The sequence below is a fragment of the Mya arenaria genome, chromosome 7, assembly GCF_026914265.1.
Source record: "Mya arenaria isolate MELC-2E11 chromosome 7, ASM2691426v1".
NCBI lineage: Eukaryota > Metazoa > Mollusca > Bivalvia > Myida > Myidae > Mya > Mya arenaria.
In genome coordinates this window covers 60,578,003-60,602,463 of record NC_069128.1, presented here as the reverse complement: position 1 = coordinate 60,602,463, position 24,461 = coordinate 60,578,003, and the positions used below count along the sequence as shown (strand labels likewise).

The 24,461-nt window shown below is 33.9% G+C and overlaps 1 protein-coding gene across 1 annotated transcript in view; it reads left to right on the top strand.

Moving 5' to 3' along the window:
- LOC128241663 (hemicentin-1-like) overlaps window positions 1-24,461 on the top strand; it is a 43,008-nt gene that overhangs the window by 12,956 nt on the left and 5,591 nt on the right. Inside the window, exons 2-15 of the mRNA XM_052958685.1 lie at window positions 3,269-3,631; window positions 4,705-5,022; window positions 6,768-7,061; window positions 8,876-9,169; window positions 9,349-9,648; window positions 10,128-10,418; window positions 12,477-12,755; window positions 15,639-15,947; window positions 17,354-17,653; window positions 19,420-19,536; window positions 20,323-20,356; window positions 23,249-23,337; window positions 23,712-23,727; window positions 24,334-24,413. Coding sequence (XP_052814645.1) covers window positions 3,269-3,631; window positions 4,705-5,022; window positions 6,768-7,061; window positions 8,876-9,169; window positions 9,349-9,648; window positions 10,128-10,418; window positions 12,477-12,755; window positions 15,639-15,947; window positions 17,354-17,653; window positions 19,420-19,536; window positions 20,323-20,356; window positions 23,249-23,337; window positions 23,712-23,727; window positions 24,334-24,413 — 3,084 coding nt within the window. The remainder of the gene's footprint in view (window positions 1-3,268; window positions 3,632-4,704; window positions 5,023-6,767; window positions 7,062-8,875; window positions 9,170-9,348; window positions 9,649-10,127; window positions 10,419-12,476; window positions 12,756-15,638; window positions 15,948-17,353; window positions 17,654-19,419; window positions 19,537-20,322; window positions 20,357-23,248; window positions 23,338-23,711; window positions 23,728-24,333; window positions 24,414-24,461) is intronic.

Sequence of the window (24,461 nt, the reverse complement as noted above, 5' to 3'; positions counted from 1 at the left end):
GTAGTGGACACATTAATGCTAAAAAGATGAATATATTTTAATTGAAAACCGATGTGCGATTTTAAGAGCTTATTCTCTGCTTTTCAATAGAAACTCTTTCGGTTCCGTTTTCTCGACTAGCTGTAGTATGCATAACAAGACCTTAAGCTGCAAAATTACCCTGCCCCCCCCCCCCCCCCATGGGGAATTTTGAACGTTATGATTTTTTTTTAAGCTTTAGCAAAACGCCACAAAATGAGATAGGTTTACGCTTTGAGGGAGGGGGCATAAAGGAGTAACGGACCTTTATACTATTTTACCCTAAGTAGCTACTTTTAGGTTTCATCTGTACTATTTCTTCTATGTATGATTATTGTTTATGAGATAAAAGTTCATATATCATCGGTTTTAAGCTTTATGGATGTTTTTCTAATATTTCACACCGCGCAAATTGTTGTAAATTACGTTACTGTAAATACGTAACATATAAAAGTTTATATAGAAATATTTTGTTACACAGAGATGTAATAAAAAATAAAGTCATGTAATTTTGCTTGATAAAAGAGGTATGTCATATCTTAAATATGTTTTAGTCGATTTCATCAATACATCCCTAACTTGCTAATGATTGTACAGATAACGCATGTGTAAATTACGTTACTTTTAGCTCTAATTTGAAAAAACGATTGATGCTGGTAAATTATTAATAATCTTTACACAATGAATCAATTTAGTTATATACACATTCTATTCTGGTTATTTCTACCCAGTGATAAACGGTAACCATGAATACGTTCCTTGGTCAAAAGATTTGAATGTTATTGTTAGGTTTCATGTATAAATTGGGTAAGATCAAATAGAGTTGCAATCAATTAAATGTTAAAACACAATAATATAAAAACAGTTGTAGTTGTTCAATAGAAAAGGTAAAAAGGCATACAATTTAATTCATACTCAATACAGCATGATAATTCATTTATATGCAGTTTACAAACATAAACATAAATTGATAAATTAGTGAAAAACTAAATTCTGTAAGATAATCAGATTTAAAATTGTACTCATGGAATGAGCCAGGCAACTATGGAAGAGTGCATTTACAATCCAATTGTGAACAACAAAACTGCCCTTTTCCTATGTCAAGTTTCATAGTCCTTAGAAACTGCTGATAGAATGCCTTTTGAAACCATGTGAGGATGTTGCACATATTTTGTCGGCAATGCAACACATCAAAGCCTTCCATAAATACCTGATACATTTGGAAAGCTCGTTGATTATCCTGATATATTCAAGTAAGTTGAATGCAAGAAGGACTGCGCAAACATTATTTATATCTTGTCCCGTAACAAGAACTCCTACGGACTAGATGGCTTTTATGGGCCACAATGACATACTAGTAACCTAAATATCATGTTTACTTTTCAACCAAACGTTTTGAGACCCTGCTGTTCTAAGAGAAATCTGTAAAAATGTTACAAGTCTTGAAGGTGCCAATGTTAAAATATTTCACAAGAAGGCATTGTTTTCATCCTTACCAATTCCAATGGGTTCACTGTCTAAATTTGGTCACCTTCTCGAATGAATCGACTGTTTTGTCTGCTGAATGATAAACCAACACACACAGGTAAACAGATTGTGATATTACACAGTCTGCAAAAACAGAAATTAGGTTCTCAAGGTTTCTCTCTAGACTCGTATAACAGTATCAACATGTGTTGTAGAACACCCCTTAAAATGCATGATCATCAGGTCAACTACCAATTTTACGTCTTGCAATACTTCCATGAAAATTACCCACTATGACTTTGAGATTCAAAATTAAGTGCTTGTATAAAAGTGCCAAGTAGTATAGAAAACGTGTGGACATGTGTTAATTATTAAAAGTTTGTGTACTAGAGAAGAAGAAAATTACAGGGAAAAGGACGATGAGGAAGTGGAGCTTGATAATATGACAGGCATCGTATTTGAAGTTGAGTCTGATACAAACTAGAGCAGGATGTTTCTATATTACGAGTATATCGGTTATAGTGACACTTGTTTTCAAAATTAATACACAAACATGTATAGCAAACATAGATTTTGAATGAAAATCCATTTACTGTTGTAACTTACGCAATAATGTATTTTTTGGAAGATATTATTTACTGATAACAAGATTGTAACAGTGCATTTAAAATCTTAACACGCAGTTTTCAGAGATTGGTGAGTTAACTAAAGATTTACTGTGATTTATTTTCATCTCATGAGATAGAAATACCGTGTTGTCTGCACCTTTCTTTTAAATTACACTCGGTATCCTTCATAATATCAATAGTTTTCGACATGTATTCATCCTTTTTGGTTTATCAAAACATTTGTATTAGTTGTGTTAAATCATATTAGGGAGTAAGAGTACAACTTTAAAAGTATTACGAACATTATCTGAGGTTATTTGACTTCATTGACTTTTCGAAATTTAATTTATGATTGTTTTTCGTCATAAAATATTGCAAGTTTTCATGTAACGTAAATTACAGTATAGTGAGCCATCAAATATCTTTGTTTTCAGCTGAAAAACATATCTAAATTTGTTTGTTAGATAATACATTTTTATAAAATCATGGTCTACAAAATCCTTTACCGCTCATAGTCTTAACCGTTTTATAGTCAATTCTAAGTTTTTCGTTGGAAATAAGCAGCTCTTTCAAAGTCGAATCCTTGGCGTGACTGTTTGGTGACTGTTTGGTGCCTGTTTGGTCAGGTAATTGTGGGCATATTAATTTGTGATACCGTATTTTCACCAAAATCAATCCAGAGTTTTAGTTATAAATCAATACAGGTGATTTATGTTTGTTGTACATGTTTTACGTATTGACTTTGAATAAAAGTGTCACCTTAAAGAATTTCAGCTTTTCAAACGTTCGCTTACATTTAACATCATTCAACCGAAAATTGTCTGACCTTTCCAACCTGGTTTACTAAGCTGTAATGGATGTTTCATAATAAAATTATAGTAACATTAATCATGGTAAATCATTAACTTATGGAAGCACTTATTATAAGAGTCGCCGACATCATTGTCAGGCTGAATGCAATTTACATCGTCTCAGGTTTCCTATATTGTTGAGTAAATGATTAGAAACCATACGATGTTGCCCTATGTTACCAACAGCATAACGTGTATAACTTCAAAAACCAATTGCTCTTAGAGATATTTTTTTTTATTTTACCGATAAAATAAATACCGCTTACAACAAAACCTTTTAATAATGAAAATAATAAAGGAATATTGCTTATTGTGTCTTTTCAGTTGCTGAAGCTCAGGTGGTCATGTTGTCTCCGACCTCTCCCACCGTAACAGAGTACAGTCCTCTAACACTGACATGTGGGACAGCGTTCACTGGCGCCGAGAATGTAACATGGAGTAAGCGGCTAAAAAACAGCTATTTTTTTAACATTGGAATCATCAACATCACATTGGGCGCCTGTTCTCCTTATTCCCCTTCTTTGGAACCTAACTCCACACTATACAACTACACCTGTCCGGCTCAAAACAATCTCACATTAACAATAAGGAACGTTTCTAGAACGGAAAACGGACACGGATGGAAATGCACTGTTGACAGAAACGGAAGGGAAGAAATCAGTCAGGAAGAAACTGTTTCAGTGCAAGGTACTCAACTCTAACAGTGTTCTTGTTTAAAGGCCTAGTTTAAGCCCCCCCCCCACACACACACACACCCAAAAGAATAATCGGTGTATAGTAAACAACCTCTGTGTATTGATCTTAATCTTCATGCCTTGATCCCTCTTATCAGATCGTCTCCAATCTGAGTATCCTGCTGTGCAGTTTTGGAGGTTTCATTATAATATTGGACCCTTAATGGCCCTAAGCCAATAAACCAATATACAGGATATTGGCCCCTACTGTGACATCAGTGCAATCAGCAGAAGATGCACAGCAGGGGATTGTCATGTCAAACATTCCTTAAACTAGGCCTTTAACTTTATACTACCTGCATGCAGGTGAATTAACCGCTGTTTTTGTTTGTTTGAATATTGTTTTAAACATAACTTATCCATTTAAAAATATAACAATAAATATTATTATTGATGTGTTTTCTTCACGATGGATAAGAGCTCGAATAGTCCTGTTTCTGCTCTATCGTGGATTAGATAGAAACATGCAAATATACCAAATATACAGTCATGCAGGATGGACATCAAAGCATACTTGAACGCTAATCCGGTCAATTTCCGACAGGTTTCAATTTTTAATTTCCTCGGACACACGAGAAACTTAATATTTCGAGCATACATAGACTATTAAAATATATTTTAGAATGATTTTAAAAAGCACCAAACTATCACGTAAAACATCATATAAATAGTCTGGTTTATAAGTTCATAGCGAACCAAGCAAATGAAAATAATTGAATAGAATATTCACTGCATAGTGTGCATTTCTTGTGAGACACATTTACTATTACAACTAGCTGTTAAAATGTAATATATAACTTTATGTCTTAGTGGCAAAACCTTCCAACTTTTAAATAAGAATAACATGGCAACATACCATACTTAAGATTGACACAGTCAAAACTCTGTAAAGCTACGCTATACATGTCATATGTTCACTTTAAGCAGTTGATAATTAGGCCAATTGTAGAAAATTTTCATCTTTTACAAGTGAGACGATATTAACAGTGTACCAATATGAAAGACACTCGTTTCATTTTATATCAGTTGGCATTTCCGGCGTGACATTGTCCCCAAGCACCGACCCTATCAACGTGATAGAGAATAACAACACGACATTGCAGTGCAATACATCGGGCGGGTTACCGGCTGCCTCGGTTCGATGGTACATCGTAAGGTCGGGACAGGTGCAAGACGTCACGTCACTCTCCATGAACACGTACCAAGAGGAGGACAATCTCAATGTGACGCGAAGCACACTTACATTCACGCCGTTCAAATCTGACCAGAATGGCTCAGTATACTGCTCAGCAAGCAATGTTGGAGTGGAGTGGAATTCATCAAATCCGTCTATAAATGTATTATGTGAGTATAAACGTCAATGTGTTAACAAATGTAACATGGGCTCATTATAATCTGACCAATTTGGTATATATATTTCTCTGCCAACAACGTCGAAGTGGAGAGGAATTCCACCAAGAATAGTTAAGTGTTACATCATAGCATATGTAAATACTATTGAATGCAACTGTTATTGAAACTCCCGTTTAGTCGAGGAACAGATACTGTCAAAGTAACATAACGAAATAAGGTTCGAAGATTACCATGCGTAAATAGATTTCCAAACGATATTTGCGGTGACCCTACCCTTTTGACGTACTGACACCAAATTGAAAAAGTCATGTACTGGCTTAATACAACCTCACATAGTATTTTCATAGTCCTAGGTCAAACCTTTCTCAAGTTAGTTTGTGAAATAAATATTAAATAAAAACACATTAATAATCTCGACCTGCTGACCACCACAACAAGAATAACACTGAGTCTTAAAAGCATAGAAATAAGCTTGCAAGTTATTGTGACTAATGGAGCCACCTCTAAATGACTATTTTGCGGTGTTACCGATGTAACCGATAAAACCTTGTAACCAGGATTTTTTCAAAGTAATATACTTGTTCCTTCTTGTAAGAATATCCTTTATTTGCATTTGTATAAAAAGACATGTCCTGAACTATGTTAAACAAAGAAAGTTTGTTTTTGTTAAATAAGTCAATGAGTATAAATAAAAACATAAATGTTACGTCATCACAAAATGTCAACAATATAAGTTCCGTCGATCATTCAAATCAAACTAACGTTTTGATCATAATTCAACGGTTATTTATTTATGGAAGACGGTCTTTGGGTGAGTTCTAAAGCGAACATTTAGGAAATTTACGTCCAACATTTAATTTCAAGAGTTTTGAAAACTCGTTACAAATTAATTTCACTACCGGTACTTCACCAACATATGTCAAACAATTATTTCAATATTATTTCCTGCAATTTCGGTATCAAAGTGTGAAATAATTATACTATAAGTGTTATCAGATACATAACAGGGAAAAAAAAAAACAATTTTTTATCCCAAAATATGAGCGAATCTCTTTAAAATATTGAGTTGATGGTCTAGTGTTGTTTCCGCATCCGTGTGAAAAAGGTTTAAAAGAAGAAAACAACGAGAACAAACGAACTGTTTCCGGACACTTTAGTCAAAGTTTGCGACTGTATATGGTCGAATTGAGGGACAGTATATATAGTATTAACTTTCGCAAATGTAATGACGTTAGCCTATCAGCTTGCATGATATTTATTAAGTACCGTATATTACGTATTTTGTACACTACTATAATATGAAATGACGATGACGTCATTCCGCCTTACTACATGTAATTTAGCGTCGAACTGTTTTATATCGAGAATTGAATGCAATCTTCATTTTGGCGACGATTGTATCATGTGATGAAAAGCTCGCTTCAACTTTTCCTAAACTCTCTTCTCAATGTTTTGTATTATTATTATTGTTTATGTAAGATCCTTTATAAGCCAGGTATAATTTCAAATTGTGACCAAGGCTTCTTTGTTATTTTTTAATAACATTTTTATTTATTTATTTTGCTTACAGAACCATTGTCTATGCCTATTTTCTGAAACCCTTGGCAAACTATGGCAAAAACGTTTATTCCTGTTTAATATTATATAATTTAATACTTACACAGACTGAAGTAGCTGTTAGTTTAATTAGCAACTATCAGTCTTTAACGAATATGTGTGTATGTTGCATTTTTAAGTTCCCCCTGATGTGCCAACCATACAGATTGGCGGTAACGAGGTCACAGGAACGGTAAAGATCATTGAAGGAAACAGCAAGGCATTCAACTGCCACACAGAGAGTAATCCGACCAGTAACTACAACTGGTCGTTCCCGGGAGGATCTAGTTCTAACAAAATCTTACAAGTAGAGAAATTCTTGCCAGGGTCCTTTGACGGCAATTACACGTGCTATGTTCGGAACCGAATGGAACCATCTTCTGGAAACTCAATGACAATTGTGTCCCGGGCAACTATATCAGTCGATGTTTTGTGTAAGTATAAGAATGTAGATTGGTATGTTGAAACGCATTAAAGAAGCACACTGTGCAAAATAATAGTTTGTTCAGGGATTGTGCGAAAAAGTTTTTTTGTGAAATCGTCGGCGGTAAATATCAGTGTGTATATACCACGTGATAAATTGCGTCATATATGCTACGTCGGAATGCAACATTTTGCTTAAAATGAAGACTTAAAACAAAGATAACCCTTCTTTTACTACAACATTTTAAATGAAACAAAGGACAGTCTATGCCGCTTAAGGAGCCCCGCCTTTGTTTTATTGCCGAAGTTTGATAAGGTGATTAGTTTTATCAAACACTTCGACAAACCTGTTTCCAAAATAATGTTTTGACAGTGCTCCGTCAGACGGCCGTATTGTGAAAAGGTTTGTCGAAGTGTTTTAAGAAAGTAAACTCTTAATCAAACTGTGGTTAGAGACCGAAGGCGGGGCTTCGTAAGCGGCGTAGATTGCGCTATGTTTCATTTAAAACGGTCAAGAAAGTTATCTTTCTTTAAAGTCTTCATTCGAAGCAAACTATAACCTTCCGATGTTGCATTTATGACGCAATTTATCACGCGGTATACACAAACTGAATATTACAAACACATATAAGTAAGGTGTTGATTTTTTCTTGCAGATGAACTTCTTTTGCTAAAGAGATAAAAACGTAATATTCCAAGATGGTCTCTATATCTCATTGTTGGTAGAACATCTCTGTACCATGAGGCCACTCAGGAGCGTCTTTATAATACAACCGTGTACACGGCATTTTATTTCTCTATAGAAAAATGAACTATAAGATAATATTACTATTTTTATGGAGAAATACGGCCCCAGGGCCATGAGATCATTTCTCTTTGTGTATCTTTTTTCTTTAAGTCTGGTCCTTTTCTATAAAGGGGGATGGTGGTGTCATTTTATCATATGTAATGAGGTCATATTTTATTATGAGCTTTTCGTTTTTATCAATGCATGAAAGAAAATAAAACACAACTACTGAATTTGAAATAGTCCCCTCCTCCGGAAATAATGGTCTAATTGTTGCTGATATATATAGTCAGGGCTACGTTTAGGCATGTGTATATCTAGGTCAAGGCAAGATTACTTATGTTTTCTTCGAAATAATATGATAAATGTATTTAACTAAGGTCTCACCATTACAATTATTGATAATCATGCAACCTATACTGGTAAGTTGCAGTTGATTCTTGTGTACATGTTGTAGGAACGCAGACAACAACGCTTGCTATATTGTTATAGGCTTGTTTATTAATGATTGTTTATGGATCGAAAAGTAGGATTTGAGGTCGAATGCTTTTGTGTCAATTTTCAGAATATGTTTTACCGATGCAGGTCGAACTCCTTTATTTGAAATTAGACCGTATGTTCATCTAAAACTACAGAATCAGGCTCAGTAGAAAACGTTTAAACACAAGCCCCATTTAATGGCACAGGGTAAATGCCAAAGACTAAGAAAAAAAATCACAAACATTGAACAGCAGCACAAAACCCCACAAACAAGACAATGCATATATACTATAAAAACTAGGTGTGTTTATCAAGGATTGTTAGGTACCGCCTTGGAACGTCAGTAACATGTATATTTTCTGGGGGGATTAAAACAGCTTGTGTTCACAACCTCACTCTTATCCCTACAATTCTGATAAAAGTAAAAACATAAATGATAAATCTTATCAAAGTATGCATTAACTTGTGGAAACAACTCATTACATATCAAGTTTCATGCACTTTGATCTGATGTCCTTTTTCATATTATAACTTGGAAAGGGACCGTTTGTTTCGCAGATCCACCTCGTCTACCATCATTCAAATACGGAAATACCACAGACCCAATCATTACTGATAACAATATAGAAATTGTCCTTGGAGACGGAGCGTCAGTGACATGTGAGGCCGACGCCAACCCGGCCCCCAATACTTACACTAGGATAGGGAAACAGACAAACAGCCAGCTAGTATCCCTCAACGGCTTCAAAGTTAACACCACAGTCCAGTGCACGGCGACCAACATTATGACGGAAACAAACAGGAAACCTATTAAAGGAAGCAATAGTTCCTTTTTGCAAATAAATGTTTGGCGTACGTATGAATTGTTGAATTTTGAGGAAATATCGTACTTTTAAGAACAGTTTATGGATAAACATGTGTTGTGGTAAAACAGTTTTAAAACTGGTAGGTCCCGTAACATACCATTCTATTTAAACCTAGAAACGACTTATGCAAAATACGTATTATATAATTAACTGTTTTGTCTTCAGGCCCTCCGATTGGTGTAACATTTCAATACCATTATAGTGTTACTGGATCAATAAAAATAGCAGAGAAACTGAAGATACTAGCCGGCCAGGCCTTCTGGTTGTATTGCACGGCGGATAGTTCTCCTCCATCTACGTACACATGGTCAGGCCACCCTTCCTCAAGAGAAGGAATCTGGAATGTATCAGGAGGTCTAACAGCAAGTCAGTCCGTGTCTTGTTTTGCTGAAAACTACATGCCGACGACGTACAACGGCCCGGTGCGCGGGAACACGTCATCTGATCTTTACATCGACGTATTGTGTAATGTGAAATGCATTTTAATAGTATTATACCACAGCATGCACTTATTTCAGTGCATGATGCTATGGAGCTTATCAACTAACCTTTGGCCTAATTCAGTATTACTCAATGATATCAAAGGCTTGTCATACTAAAATAACCAAGTCATTCATCTAAGTTCCCAAATGTTTAAAAGTTTAATTTCGTTTTGTACATTCTTATTAAACTTGTAACCCCACAATAGTTGTAGAAAGCACTTATGTCTGTTGTTTTAACATTTTATAAGATTAACATTAGTATAAACAAACTATTGGTATGGGCAATCTCTGATAGATTGAAAACAATAACATTTTTATCAAAAAATACTAAATCTGACAATCGTACGATACTTTCAAACTCGTCCCTTTTCCTGGTTTATTTAGTTATCGAATGTATGATTTTTAAATTTTGCCTCTGTATACCTTGTAATATATATACATACAGGCTCTTGAATATTTCAGATGGCCCGAAAGCGAGGTATTTGCAGAACGTTACTAAAGTCCGCGGGGCAAAACTTGTTTACCAGTGCTTGTACACACCGGGAAACCCTTCAAATGTTGACTTTGAGTGGACGAAATCCGGAACAGATGCATCCTGGGTCACACAGTATACACAGTACTTGATCATTCCGTCCGTGAAGCCAACTGACGAGGCCAGGTACACGTGCAACGTGTCCAGCATTCTCCTGCCAACGTTGGAATCAGCGAAGAACACGCAGTATGATACTGCAACATTTTATCTGGATGTTCTTTGTGAGTATATTTTGTTAGCATCATGCGCATCATATCATAACGACAATGACATATGTCAAAGCATTTAAAACCAAATATTGAGTGACAGTTTGACATAGGTACGTAAAATGTTTGTTTTTATTCAGAACCAGTGCATAAACATTTACTCGAGATACTGTGATAGTGAAATCATGATTTTGAAGAGAGAAAAACATGTTTTGGAAGGCCAGTATGTCTTTTTCTTCCAAAAACGTAGTTTCATTTAAAAACTGAATCACTAACTACACCATTGTATACCATTGTCGCCTATATACGGCAGTGTTAAGTTCCAGTTATATGTTGTCCCTATGGAAGGTGATACAATAAGCTTCATTAGATTCCGAGTGAACCTAGTAGATCACTACCCAAAAAGCACGTTCATGTTCTGATAAAATAAATATTATAGAGGTTCTGTTTAGCTTAGATAGTTTATGTTGCCATTTGCCAAAACTGAACATAATTACTCTAAACATTTTAACACCTATCCTTATATTTACACTAATTGTGCAAGTGATTGATTCCTGATTTATGTATTCCTTCTTTGTCATTCAAATTGTTTTTATAATAGCGCTTGCATAAGATAACTCGAGAACTTAATTAAAATGAAAGTAATAATTATTTCATTTTTGGTGTTGCATTATTTGTGGTTGATTACTAAAGATTACACACTGCTTATTAATTGCCCTATACATTCAAAAAGACAACAAATCGGATTGCAAACAATGACATTTCTAGCGTTTATATGGCAACCATACATTTCCTTCAAATTCAGTTCAAAGCCCTCTTTGAGGTTTTGCCCCGTTTGTTTTTCAAAAGATACATGTTGCATCACGCAGGAAGACAGCAAATTCTAGTACCAATAAAATACATTTACTCATGTGCATCACTCACACATACCCAAGATATAAATTTGAAGTAGCGTTCTCAATCTTAATATAGAGAGGGCATCCTGGATCACATTCTGTTAATTTGGATTTAGTTATAACGTACCTATAAGTAAACCCGTCCCTGCATCTTTTTATCAAAAGCACTTTAGGTTAGTCCTTTAAACTTATAATATACTTAAAGGATTTTGCAACCGTTATTTACATGAATTAACCGCGGCCAAAATGTTTCAAATATTTATCAAAAAAACAACCGTTTATGGAGCGGGAAACATAGTTTAGCAACTAAACAAGGTTGCGTACAGCCTAACAGTACGCTAAAGTTACACATGAAATTGAAAATGTGTAAAAACAATTTGATTTTCTTTCAGCTTCCATTTGGTTTTTTCTATAAAAGTTAACAAAAACATTCCGTTTGGTCGGCAGGTTTTGTTGGCATGTTACATTTTCAGCACAATGTTTGATTATAAGAGCAAAAAGTGAGTTTTGGTTCAAAAAGTCTGATTCTCAGTGCAGTTTTTAGAATGTAGAATTTAAATGCCTACCAAAATATATTACAGGCTATAAATGAGGTATAAATTTGCAAAAAGCTGCAAAATAAGGGAATTTTAGGCAAACTTATGTTTTTTTCCTGTTTTTTGTGTACAAAATTACACAGAAAATAAAATATTATACAGACTCCAATCCAGCCACTTTACACATTGATCCTATGCTTGATATCTCGCGAAATTGTATACGAGACGAGAACTTAAGAAGAAGGGTATTTAGATTTTCTTAATTATGGCTTTGGTTGATGGAGTTAGGAATTAAATTGTTTTTTCACATTTTGATTTTTTTTTTCTGATTTAGCCTTTTTTACTTATACAAGTTATTGATCGAGGTTCCGACAATTTTATGTTATCTCAAAGCCACATGTTGCAATATTGACAAACCAAAATTTCAAAAATGTATAAATTCTAACGAAAAAATGTCTACTTTCAATTTGAACACATGTATATTTAGCACATGTCACCTTATCGTAACTGCATTACACACAAATATACGATTAAAAAAGTATCATGCAATTATTATGTACACTTATTTTTAAAACATATCGCATGAATCACGATAGTCTAACCAGTCAACATGATATCTGTCAAGTGTTATTTCGTTTCAGATGGGCCGGAAAATTTGGTGTTAAAACTCAATAACGTTTCATTTGCAACCGTAGAAATTGATGAACATTCATCAAACCACATGGAATGTTTGCTAGAAAGTGATCCCAGCTCGGAAATGGCACTTACAAAAGACGGTAAAACAATGGTTAAAAGATCTGGAGTACATCAACTCGTACATGGACTACAGGCTGCATGTTCAGACGCTGGAGTGTATACTTGTTCAGGATACAACCAGTATGGAGTGGGGGATAACGCGTCAATGCACCTATTTGTAAAATGTAAGTGTCATGTTAATATCATGTATGTAAGCAGTTTAACCACATCCATTGTTTCTTAATTGTTAATTCTGCACGTCGTGTAAATAATATGTTGTTATTAAGCCGGAGTTCCATGTCCGATCAATATGAGCTTGTCTTGCCCAGCAATATGAATTTACGTTTGCTAGTTTATACGAAGTGTATAGTTATTCATAAGTCCATTTGGTTAGGTTAAACATATACGTCTAAATATTTGAACATGGTTTAAATGGTTTATGTTTAAACTTTTGGCTACTGAGCTTTTTTCTGTAGTTAATTACATAAGTAATGGTATCAAACGATTGAACCAAACCTAATATGTAAATCTTTATCTGAAACAGGTACGTAACACTGTGTTATACCTAACTGGTATCAACCTGGGACCGTATTCAATAAGCATCTTAGTGAATATTTTCAACTTAGTGAGAATTTCATAATATCTGACATCAGTTATTTTAAATACCCACTTTTTTCATCAGATTTATTCATATGCATACATTGTTTAGACCATTTTCTTGTTTTGGTCTCCAAACATTGTTCGTTTTCTTGGAATTCAAATTAGAAAAAAGGCAATTCTTCACAAAGTTGAACATTGTTACTTAGATGGGTATTAAATACGGCCCCAGAGCAACAATTGCTCCACTGCTGGCCCCAATTTCTCGAACATTCTTAAGTTTAACTCACTTAAGTATCTTATTTCATTTAGCAAAAGTACTTACTTAATATGATTTTATAAAACAAAAAGTAGTTTTTTGTTCTTTATTCATCTCAAATATAATATCCATTAAAGGCCCCCAAACTCGGGGAAATACAGACGAAACTCGTTGTGTCGATATCTCAGGGACCGGGTAAAGAGTAAAACAAAATCGGTAAATAAATAAATTTATACCAGATCAAAAATAGTGTGCTGATCTTGATCCTGTTATAACAGACTTAAGATGTTTCAAAAAAATTCGGGCCAAGTATCAGACGTGTTCAAAAAGAGACAAAACATCATTTGATATAATCATCATATCAAATTGCTCACCTAATTTGAAATTGCACGTATGTTTTACTAATATATAACGTTGGAAAAATTAAATCATATCTGAACTACCAATTAAAAACGTTCTTAAAAAAAGTTAATACGGGCTTAAAAGTGAGCGAAGCTCGCTTAAGTCCAAATTAAGCTGCATGTATGTGTGCATAAAGCAGGACTTCTTTCTTTCAAAGTACCCCTACTTGGAAAATACATAAATGTGATGGGAACAAAAATTTACGTGTGTGTTTTTTTCCAAATAATTTTAAGCGCGTGATTTCCCGACACCAACATTTCACCAGAGCGTGACCAAACTACATTCGGTTATTTTTGTCATCGTCAAATCGGCCGTCTCCGTAAAATGAATTACATGCATAACTGACGCTACGTGATGCTAAATAGCGCCCAATAGTTCCAACATATGTCAAAGTATGCTTTAAAACGAAATATGTAAACAACAAATAGTAAACTTATCGGTCATAATTTGCCAATGTATTTATCGCTTTTAAGTTAACCGAATTGATTTCGACCAATGCTGAAATAATCAGAACTGGTCACGTAACGGTATGATGAGTTTAGTAATCAGTTCTCATTAACAGATGAGTTGTAGCGCTTATTATTTTTTTGCAACATTCTTCAACGGATTGCGAAATTGTGACTAGAAAGATGGATTAGATAGGTGAGGGTCAACACACTGGCAGGTTTAGATATTGTGACTAAGAATATGGACGGGGATGATGCTGGAGGGTTGTCCCCTCTCGCCAACCAATTGGCGGGGAGGTGTGCAAACGCCTGTTAAACAACAGCATGGCTGAGTAAGAGATTATAATGAAAAGGATGGACAGGCCAGGTTGTCCACAGAGATTTTGACAAAACAAATTAATTAGACTTATCTGCTCATAGGTTTTTCATCAATACAGCAATTATAAGATCGATAATTTATATATGAAGTCAATTTTATTCATGTATTATACTTCGAACATGAACACTCATGTTGACAATTAGTAAGGTTAAATCTATAAACACAGAGGCTACTTTGTGCAAACAGTATGTGTGTCCAAAAGGGGTTCAGTCTACTAAGGGTGTCAACCCAGTTGTTCTGGTTATTTGAAGAAAATTTGAAAATCAACATTTCAAGAATATATAAATTACTTTTTTGCTTATTAAACTATATTTAGTACACATTAATTTTCAATAACTGCAGTTTCGGAGAGAATTATGTACACATGTATACAGGTTTCATTTACCTGTTATCTTTAAAGCAAGAATAGTTATTTTATACATGATGTGCGCTTTTATGATATTGTATTGTGATAGTTGTTACATAAATTGTATCCGAAATTGTGATGAGCTTAAATCATTATAACATTCAATTTCATTCTGCATTTCTTTCAACTTACTCCTTGCAATTCGCTTATTATGTATTCAGATGAAAATAAGCAAAATAAATACATCATAGATATCTTACCCTTGATTTTTATCAACTTGATAGAGAATTTTTTATAACATTTTCAATTGTTATGCTGTTCTGTCATAATATGTGTTAAGATATTGTCACAGTCATGGAATCCTCTTACAAAATCGATATTTAAACAATCACCATACGTACATAATGAAAAGTAATTCCTGTTACACTTATTGTAGTAATACTTATTATCCTTGTTTATATGAAATAAGCTGTTGCTGTAATTCATCACCTTACAATACAAAGTTTCCGAGATAACACAAAAGGCAGTTTCTCATTTAATATAATGGAGTACTTGTTGGTCAATATGATGTTTTGGAATGGGGAGGTTTCTTTTGTAATATCTGGCATGGGTACAATCAAATATACGTTGGTATTTCAGGTTCGGCAAGGCGATCACCGGGAGTGGATGTTCAGCTTAATATTACCGCACGCCAGCATGTGAATGCAACTCTAGCCTACACAGTTGTCGCCTACCCTGTGCCACAGTTTGCCTGGAAGCGGTGTACGACTGGCATGTCTTGTGAACCTTTGCCGAATGATATGAACAAATTTATAATTGATACAAAAGGTCTATCAAGTTACTTAACGGTGCTGGACGTTCAGATCGAGGACTACAGAATGTACCAATTGTCTGTGTCGAACGGAGTTGGTGATCCACTAGTCGAATGGTTACACCTTAATCCAACTGGTATATTACTTTCATTTTATTAAAACATACGACTTCACTTGATCACAGTATTAAGTCTTACCTATTATTTAGGTTCACCTATTATTATTTGTTTTATTATTAAGTTTCCTCAAGTTAATGCATACTTTGTATACGATTTATCTATGATATTTTCACTTCATTTTGGATTGATGGGACAAGAGTAAGGTTTTGGGCGCAGAATGGTTTAAACCCCCAGTAAATTTACATTTATGCACTGTGCTGTTTGTGGAGGGATGTGCTGTTGTTCCATGTTTCTTGATTGTATTTTTTGTGTTCGATGTCTACCCAGTGCCCTTAAACGGGGTTTATGTTTAAACTTTTGGCTACTGGGCTTGTTTCTGTAGTTTTTTCATATACATATCACAATGTAAAGATATCCTTTTTCGTCCGTTTTCGATCTTAGAACATTTACCCTAGTTTCTGATTTGCTCTTTATTGCAACGCTTTTAATACGGATATTCGTACAATTTTTACGTCTTGAACATCAAGATTATTTATTTTTAAACTTTTCGCACTTGCTTTTCGATAAACTAGGGAGTTTTATCAGTGAAATAACAACTGTAAACTTAAGAGTGAAAATATAAACTTTCAGAAATAATTTAAACTCAAGGGTAGTTCCTTTCCCATGATCAAAACTAAACTTATCTTCTTTGAAGTAGTAAATGTTGCAAAAAATAATAATTTAATATCATGAAAATGTAGCATATATTTAAATAAAGATAATTTGGGAAATAAATAACCGTTTGTTTGAAAAATGAATTATCCTGTCTTTCAAACGTTTGTTTGAGCTTGATCCTAAATGTTCGAACGTTTGCTGTCCTTCAAAACAAGTAACAAACTAAAACAAGTGCTTGAAGATAAATTTGATGTTATATCATATATAAAATATATTTGTAAACTGTACGAACATTCTGGAATAACAACAAGACAACCATTTATAATTGTTTTATCCCGCCCGCCTAAAATCTGTCCACAACAAAGCATGGTCTTCACTCTTTACCTGAGAAACGACCCATCTACAATCAAAATATTTTTTTATACAGATCTCTGACAGTGAGTGGTGACCGAATACCCATGTATGCTTTAAATCCAATGTTTATTCACATTTATTTTATTTACACGTTCGAACTTTCAGGATTTTAATTCAGTGTTAGTTTGGTCATGTGTTCATGCCGTGTTCAATTAATAATATTTAAAATATGTGTGCATTTACTGTTATCATTTTGAACATAGATGCATAAATAAAATCTCATTGAAGCATGCTCATATTTTTTGCAATAAAAGACGAGTAAATAAAAAAACCTATATTTGAACTACTTCTTCACGGGCTGGAAATTTAATTGATCATTTAATTAGTTTTTAGCTTCCGTTAATTCTAATTGCAGGAAAACCTGATTTGCCAACGGACTTCCGCGCCATTGAAGACACTATAGGGGAGAGAACTGCTACTTTGACTTGGGTACCAGGATTTGACAATGGATCTCCTCAGAAATTTCATATTTCCTACAGAAAACTGGTTGATGTATATGCTTATTTTACACGAATCGTAAAACATGACAACACACAAGTGATGTTTTACACAGTAGAGAATTTAGTTCCTGGAACAGAGTACTATGTTTCTATCTATGCGACGAACAAGGAGGGCACTACTGCATCGATGAACGATACGTTCCAAACTCTTACAGGTATTTCTACAGAGAATATAATTGTATTGCTAGGCAATATTTATGCAACAAGCTGCAGAAACAAGCTCAGTAGTAAAACGTTTAAACATAAACCCAGTTTAATTGCACATGGGTAAACTCCAAAGACATAGAACATAAAATCACAAACAAGAACATAGGACAGCACAAAACTCCACAAACAACACAGTGCATCATACTTTATATAAAAATCTAGGTATATTTATTACCGCCTTGGAACGGTCAGTAATATGTAAATTTACTGCAACAGTGTCGATATTTGCGAAAATGTTAGTATGTATGCAAGAGTTCAAAAATCTTTGTACCACTTAGTAACATGCATTTTGTATAAACGACTTATCAGCTAGTATTTATATGGCAAATCCTTAACGCTCAAATTGATATGTCTCTATTTTGGGTCATTCATTTTGATTGGGATTCCGGGTTAAAGCATATCATATCTATGAATGATCATAAGAAAACAAGATAAATTACCCTTGGATGTCATTAAATGTATATGTCCTTGTATTAAAAGTGTTTATTACTTTCTTTTAAAATTCACATATGCAAAACTGTTTTCTGTTTCATTAGAAGTTTATTTACAGAATTCTATGGAATAGGTAAAACCTGTTTTTTTTGGATTTAATGCTTTGTGCAAAACGATTTCGTCGTTTCATGGTAAAATATAATATAAACTTTTATTCAATGTTTTTCAAAACACCCCCTGTTTTTTTCAACAACCCGTTTAGTCGTTAAGGGATTAGAACTCCCATTTTGAACGTCTATTATTTAAGAATATGTATGTATCGTACTTTAAGTGAAGTAAGCATTGTTGCTTCAGCTGGCTACATTCATAAAACGATGTACCTTAATCGTGTCGTTAATACCAATTTCTGTTTGTCTTGCTTTATATTTAATTGTCGTCAAATGAAGATGGCTATGATAAATCAAGAAAAAAAGCTATATATAAAATATATTGGAATAACTGTCTGTTTGGATAGTTATAAAACAGTGTTAGCGACAGTGAACTCCTGATTTCACAGGCCGTTTGGGGGCGGCAACCTCAAAATGGATTGAAAACTATATGTTGTTGTTATCTATTTGTCATCAACCTATTGTTGTCTACTGAGGGTGGTTGGCCTGTTTGTCATTGACTTATATCTTTGTGCCTCAGTAAAATGTCAACAAAAACTACTACTCATGCAAGAATGCGATTTATAAATGTCAGGGCTACCACCTTTGATCGAAAAAGCAGGTAACTAATTAAATGGCCAATTTCACACTCCTTTAAACGGTTATCAAAAACAGCAAATCCCATAATATTATTTAGAACTAGGATCGACTGGATAATAGTCAAATTATTTTCAAAGAAATCAACTGTAACGGAATAAATTCCGTCAGAATACCAGAGCTAACTACGATAGGTACGATACTTTCTTAAAATGACAGCTATCAGGCATAACTCGCCTTAGTATATTTAAGGTTTAGAAACAAGTACTCAGTTTATACAATTTCATAGGAGGATAAACAATATAAATTAACAAACAAGAAAAGGTATGTATTCGGATGAATATTTTCGAGCTGTCATGGCTGAACGTTAAACCGAAATGATATCCAGATATCTTACGATGTCTGCTGGTATTGGCTGAAGGTTAATATGCACATTTTGAATCATCAATAGAGAAGGCGAAAATGAAAAGCAGTTACTGATCTGTATACTAATGAAAATCTCTACATTTCAATATAATATATTTTGTTTTTAATTTCAGCCGAACCTGGTACAAATACTGGCCTTGCTGTTGGAGGTGCGATTGGCGGAACTGTCGGAGCGATTGTGATCATTGTTGTCTTCGTTCTCATTCTCAGACGGAAATACTCACTTAACTGTAACTATACTTGATATATAATGTAAATTCAATGTTAATATATGCTTTATTTTGCTTCAGAAAAACAACATAAATATTACAAATAACGTTATAATACATTATATACAGATCAACATTTTTGGCCAAGTAATGACTTAATGACATCAAGTATATTAATAAAGCGATGAATAGTAAACGCAGTCGTTTTGAAAGTTCATAGTTTCCAATTCATCTTTGCATCGGCTTGTTTATTTGTACCGGTGTGTATTGTTTACGGCGAAAAAGATGTCGCGTTATTTAGATTAAAAATATGTCGTGTGAATACCCAGTTTACATGTACCAGTGACACTCGGTAGTTGTCGACTGCTCTTCGTTGCCCTTTAAATCTGTTATGCATGACATGTTAAAAACAATACTACTTTCGGGACAACTTTTTATTCGAATTTCTATTGGTATTATTTGTATTTAAACTACAAAATTGTGTTTTAGTTCTTGGCAAAGGCATTGACGAAAAGGGTTAAGAACAAAGATGTTATTTACAGATAATAACTGAAATTCATGTATAAATAAAAAGCCCTGTGCAAATTTAAAATGAGTTAGGAGGGCCAAAGATTCAGATGTTTCAAAATTTCAGTGTTTACATATTTTGCAGGTGCTTAATAATGCAAGATTAAAAATACATGTGCTGGTAAATAAAAGAGTAGAGCAATGTTTTTTTCGAATGAAAATTAAACCCACAATACAGTTAATATTTCAGCTGTTTCAATGTTTTATTTTATTGCTTTGAACCCAAAATCGTTGTTTTAGGTGCTGCTGCTGCTGCTGCTGATAGAAAACCGGAGTAAGTGTTCTCCATTCCGTTATTTTGTTGATGGGAAACGTATCATTGTTTATAAGTATGTGTTGAAATTAAGTTATTTTGCCTAGATGACTATCGTTGGTACTACTTACATATCTATTTCATAGTTGTATTTCTTACAATTTAAGTAACATTTGATTGTGAAATATGAAACCTTGGATGGTATTCAATATGCAGCTCAGTTTGGGAGTAGTCAAATATCTAAGCACTATTTAAAGGAACAAGTTAAGGGCCAGAGCGACACTTGAATGTTCTTGAGTTTTCATGGGGTTTAAACCAGTTTCGCATAACCTAACACATGTCCGAACATTAACCAACAGAGTGTTCACAGTACTTTTTACGTGCACAGACGAATAAAAGAGAGAACTTTGGTAAGCAGCAAGTGCGTTGGTTAATCCGAATGCCATGCAAAAACATTCATAGAATTCGTTGTTTCATACAGCAGTAAATGCATTTTTTTGTGTATTTATTCCGTCAATTTCAAGTTGATGGGACTTTGATTTCATGTCAATAAAAAAGCTCAATAATCGAAAACATAAAAAAACCTGTTAATAGGCACACGGCAAGGGCACAAACGACAATAAACTAGAGACTCAAGCGTATAAACACCACATACACAAATACAGCAATACAGATATTTTCTGGTTCTCCTAACAGGGATGGTGGTCGACGCCTATGCATTTGCCGAAATGGAATGTCACTCGCTAAATGTAATGTTTGTTTGATATTAATGCAAAAACCAATGTAATTGTCATCTACTGAAAACACTTCTTCCGCAACAGTTATTTTGGCTGGGATGTTGACAAAATATTTATCGTCTGGTGGAGTTAGGAGAAGAGACGTGTAGAAGATTTAGGTAGATCATCGCCTGCATTAATTTCTTCAATATAAAACATCATCAAATAACCAGGGTTGGCTACACATCATGGGAACTTGCTTTTTGTAACCGTTTTTGCAGTTCTCGCAAAGCACCTGTGTTTATATGGCTGGACGGCTCTTTTGGCATTTTTCAAATAAATCAAAGTTTGCATCAGTGTATTGCCAGCAATTGTCCTTTCAGTTTCTTGAGAAAGTACCTGGAACTTTATTGCCCTTTCCTTCAAAACCATGGTTTCAACCTCGTTCTTCATTTCGTTATTTTTATCTCTCTCTTTCAGACCTATCAATTTGTCATGAAGCTTCTGTAGCAGATACTTGTTTCATTGAATTCAAATGAGTCTTTTGTCTTCTTTACAGTGTTAATATCCTGTTTTCAGCCATTCTGCTGTTCTGGACTGGCATTTTTTCATGTATATTTCAAATATCTTTTTATCTTTTTTAAACGTATAAGTTCTTTGGTGAATAATCTGAAGATTCGTTAACTTTTTCAAACCAGAGTGAAGCGCTGTTTTCAGTGATATTTTTCCAGATCGCCTTATTAAATGTCAGTTGAAAGCTTTATGAAATTATTCCCCAAGTCTAGTAGCAAATGTCTGCACTGACTCATTGTGATTATTAACGATCTTATTAACGATTATATTGTTTCCAAAGTTTAGTTTCTTAAAACACTTCGACAAACCTTTTCAAAATACGGCGGTCTGAGGGGCTCTGTCAAAACATTATTTTGGAAACAGGTTTGTCGAAGTGTTTTATGAAACTATTCACCTTATCAATCTTCGGTTATAGAACGCAGGCGGAGCTATTTAAGCGGCAAAGACTGCCCTTTGTTTCATTTAAAATGGTGAAGTAAAAGAAAACTTACTTACAAAATGTTGCCTTCCGACATAGCATATTATGACGTCAATCAGTTTCTAGATTGTAAAATATTGTTATGTGCAAGCGACTCATTGTATACTGTAGTCCTTGCACCATATGTCAGTTCTAACGTAGAGCTATAGTTTATTACTGCGACATAAAATGTATAGATTTTGGTCTCGTTGACCTTTAGTCAAACATTGAATGTTCAAACTATAAAACCGTTACCAAATACCATGGCTAAACATAAGAACTGACAAATCTAAATTGAAAAAGGAAAACCAAGCGCAATTAGGAAAGCTTTTTTTATTACATCACTGATGGTGTAATAACATCTATTGATGCATGGGAAGTGATCTAAACATACCATTTCAGTTTTACATTTAATAAAATGCAGAAGGCTCGTCAATAACCTTGACCTATAGACAAATAACTATGACTCTACTAGCTCACTCTGCACTATTTATTCGCATGACTAAGGCAGGCCCCAATGATTCACTACACATGTCATTTATGAGAAGCACACAAATTGATTAGCTGCATCGTTATTTGATCCAATTAAGACCAGGTACCGTATTCAATAACCGACTTAGATTAAGCTTAAATTGAAAATAAGAAACTAAGTATTTTGATTGGCCTGTATACCTAGCTTGCTGAAAGAATTCACTGAGTTATGTCTAAGGATAATGATGAGATCAATATTGTATACTGGCCCTGTTCTGAATATTACTTCCATGAATATACAATCCCAATGCGCCATTTTGTTACATATACTACGCTGTGAAATATGCACAACATGTTTTGGTGTTTAAATTATTTTATTTAAAATGCTCATTGTTCAATGTTTAGTAGTATTTTAAGTGTTTATTAAACATATGTTATGCGTTGAAAGAAGAAATGTTGCGTGAAGTGTACATTTTGTTTTGCTGTTGACACTTCCATTTATAAGTAATAGTATAACAACTCGAACGTTATGTTAACGTTTACTACGTTCATGATAGTAGGAGGTAAACATTGTTTAAATAAAATACGACTTAAAAATCAGAAAAATTATGCAACTGGTGTCCATGTCTCCATCTACAAAGCATAGTTTCCATGCATTAAAGTGTGAGTGGGCATATTTCCCTTTTCGTTTTATAGATCCGGTACAGACAACCTCACATATGCCGCTCCAGAGGCGTACGAGGACGTGTCTTTGCCAACGAATGCATCGACTTACGATGCTCTTAGTTAGTAATACTTTTTTTCTTATTTAGTATTTTTCAATCTTTGATGATTAAACAAAGAGATTTGTTTGATTCTGTCAAACAGCCACTGTTGAAATAACCACAATGGTTAAGATTAATGTAATATCAAATTTCTTATTTAACTCGATAAGTCTTGGTTTTTATTAGTTTAAGAAAAGATGTTTAATAAATTCCGTATTAAATGACAAATAATAGTATATCAAATTTACAAATATATATACAAAACATTATAATAAGCTTCAACATGGAATTTTGAAATTGCACTTTTTAAAATAAATTTGATTTTCAATTATATTTATACTCTGATTTACATTTATCAGACGGTTTTAATTGCTTATAATCGCTTAACCTTTCAGAAACTGAAAACAATGGGTAAGATAAAAACATGATAATAATATATTGAAACTGTAGGACGAAATAAAGTCACTATATGAACTGAATTTATAATAGATTTTATTAGTCTATCATCGAATGTTTTTCACATTTTTTAAACATCTGAAATATAAAAGATAATGTATATTCGGCATTAAGAAAAAGACATTTTAATAGGATTGTAGATTTCACTTATTCAAGCATTACGGTATTTCCCATTCGATACATATGAGTCAAATACTATAAATTACCACACAGTCATGTGAAAGCCTTTTCTCAATAACACACCAATCACGTTATAAACGTAATCAGGTACATGTTATATTTTCTTGGCACATGTGTTTATTGATGTCTACAACAAACTGAATCAAACAGAATTGTGTGCCGAATTGATGGATTTGAATTACACAAGTGTATATATTTCGCCTAATTAAGTTAATAAGGATATAATATCGTCTTTGATAATCGATTTATTTTTAATGTTACGTACTTCTTGAAAATATTTCTTGTAAATTGTACTAACCAGTCTCCAGAAATTCCCTTACCGTTACCATATAACAATAACCAGTTCATTGTGGGTAAAACCAAGTTTACGTTATCTTTTAGGCCTGACGAATCGCACATTTACACGGCGTTGGATAAGAAGAGTTCAAAGTCACAAAGGCACTACGAAAATGTCAAGAAAAGTATATAAATGCTGTATACATTATTTAAAAGAATGGTTTATTCCTGAA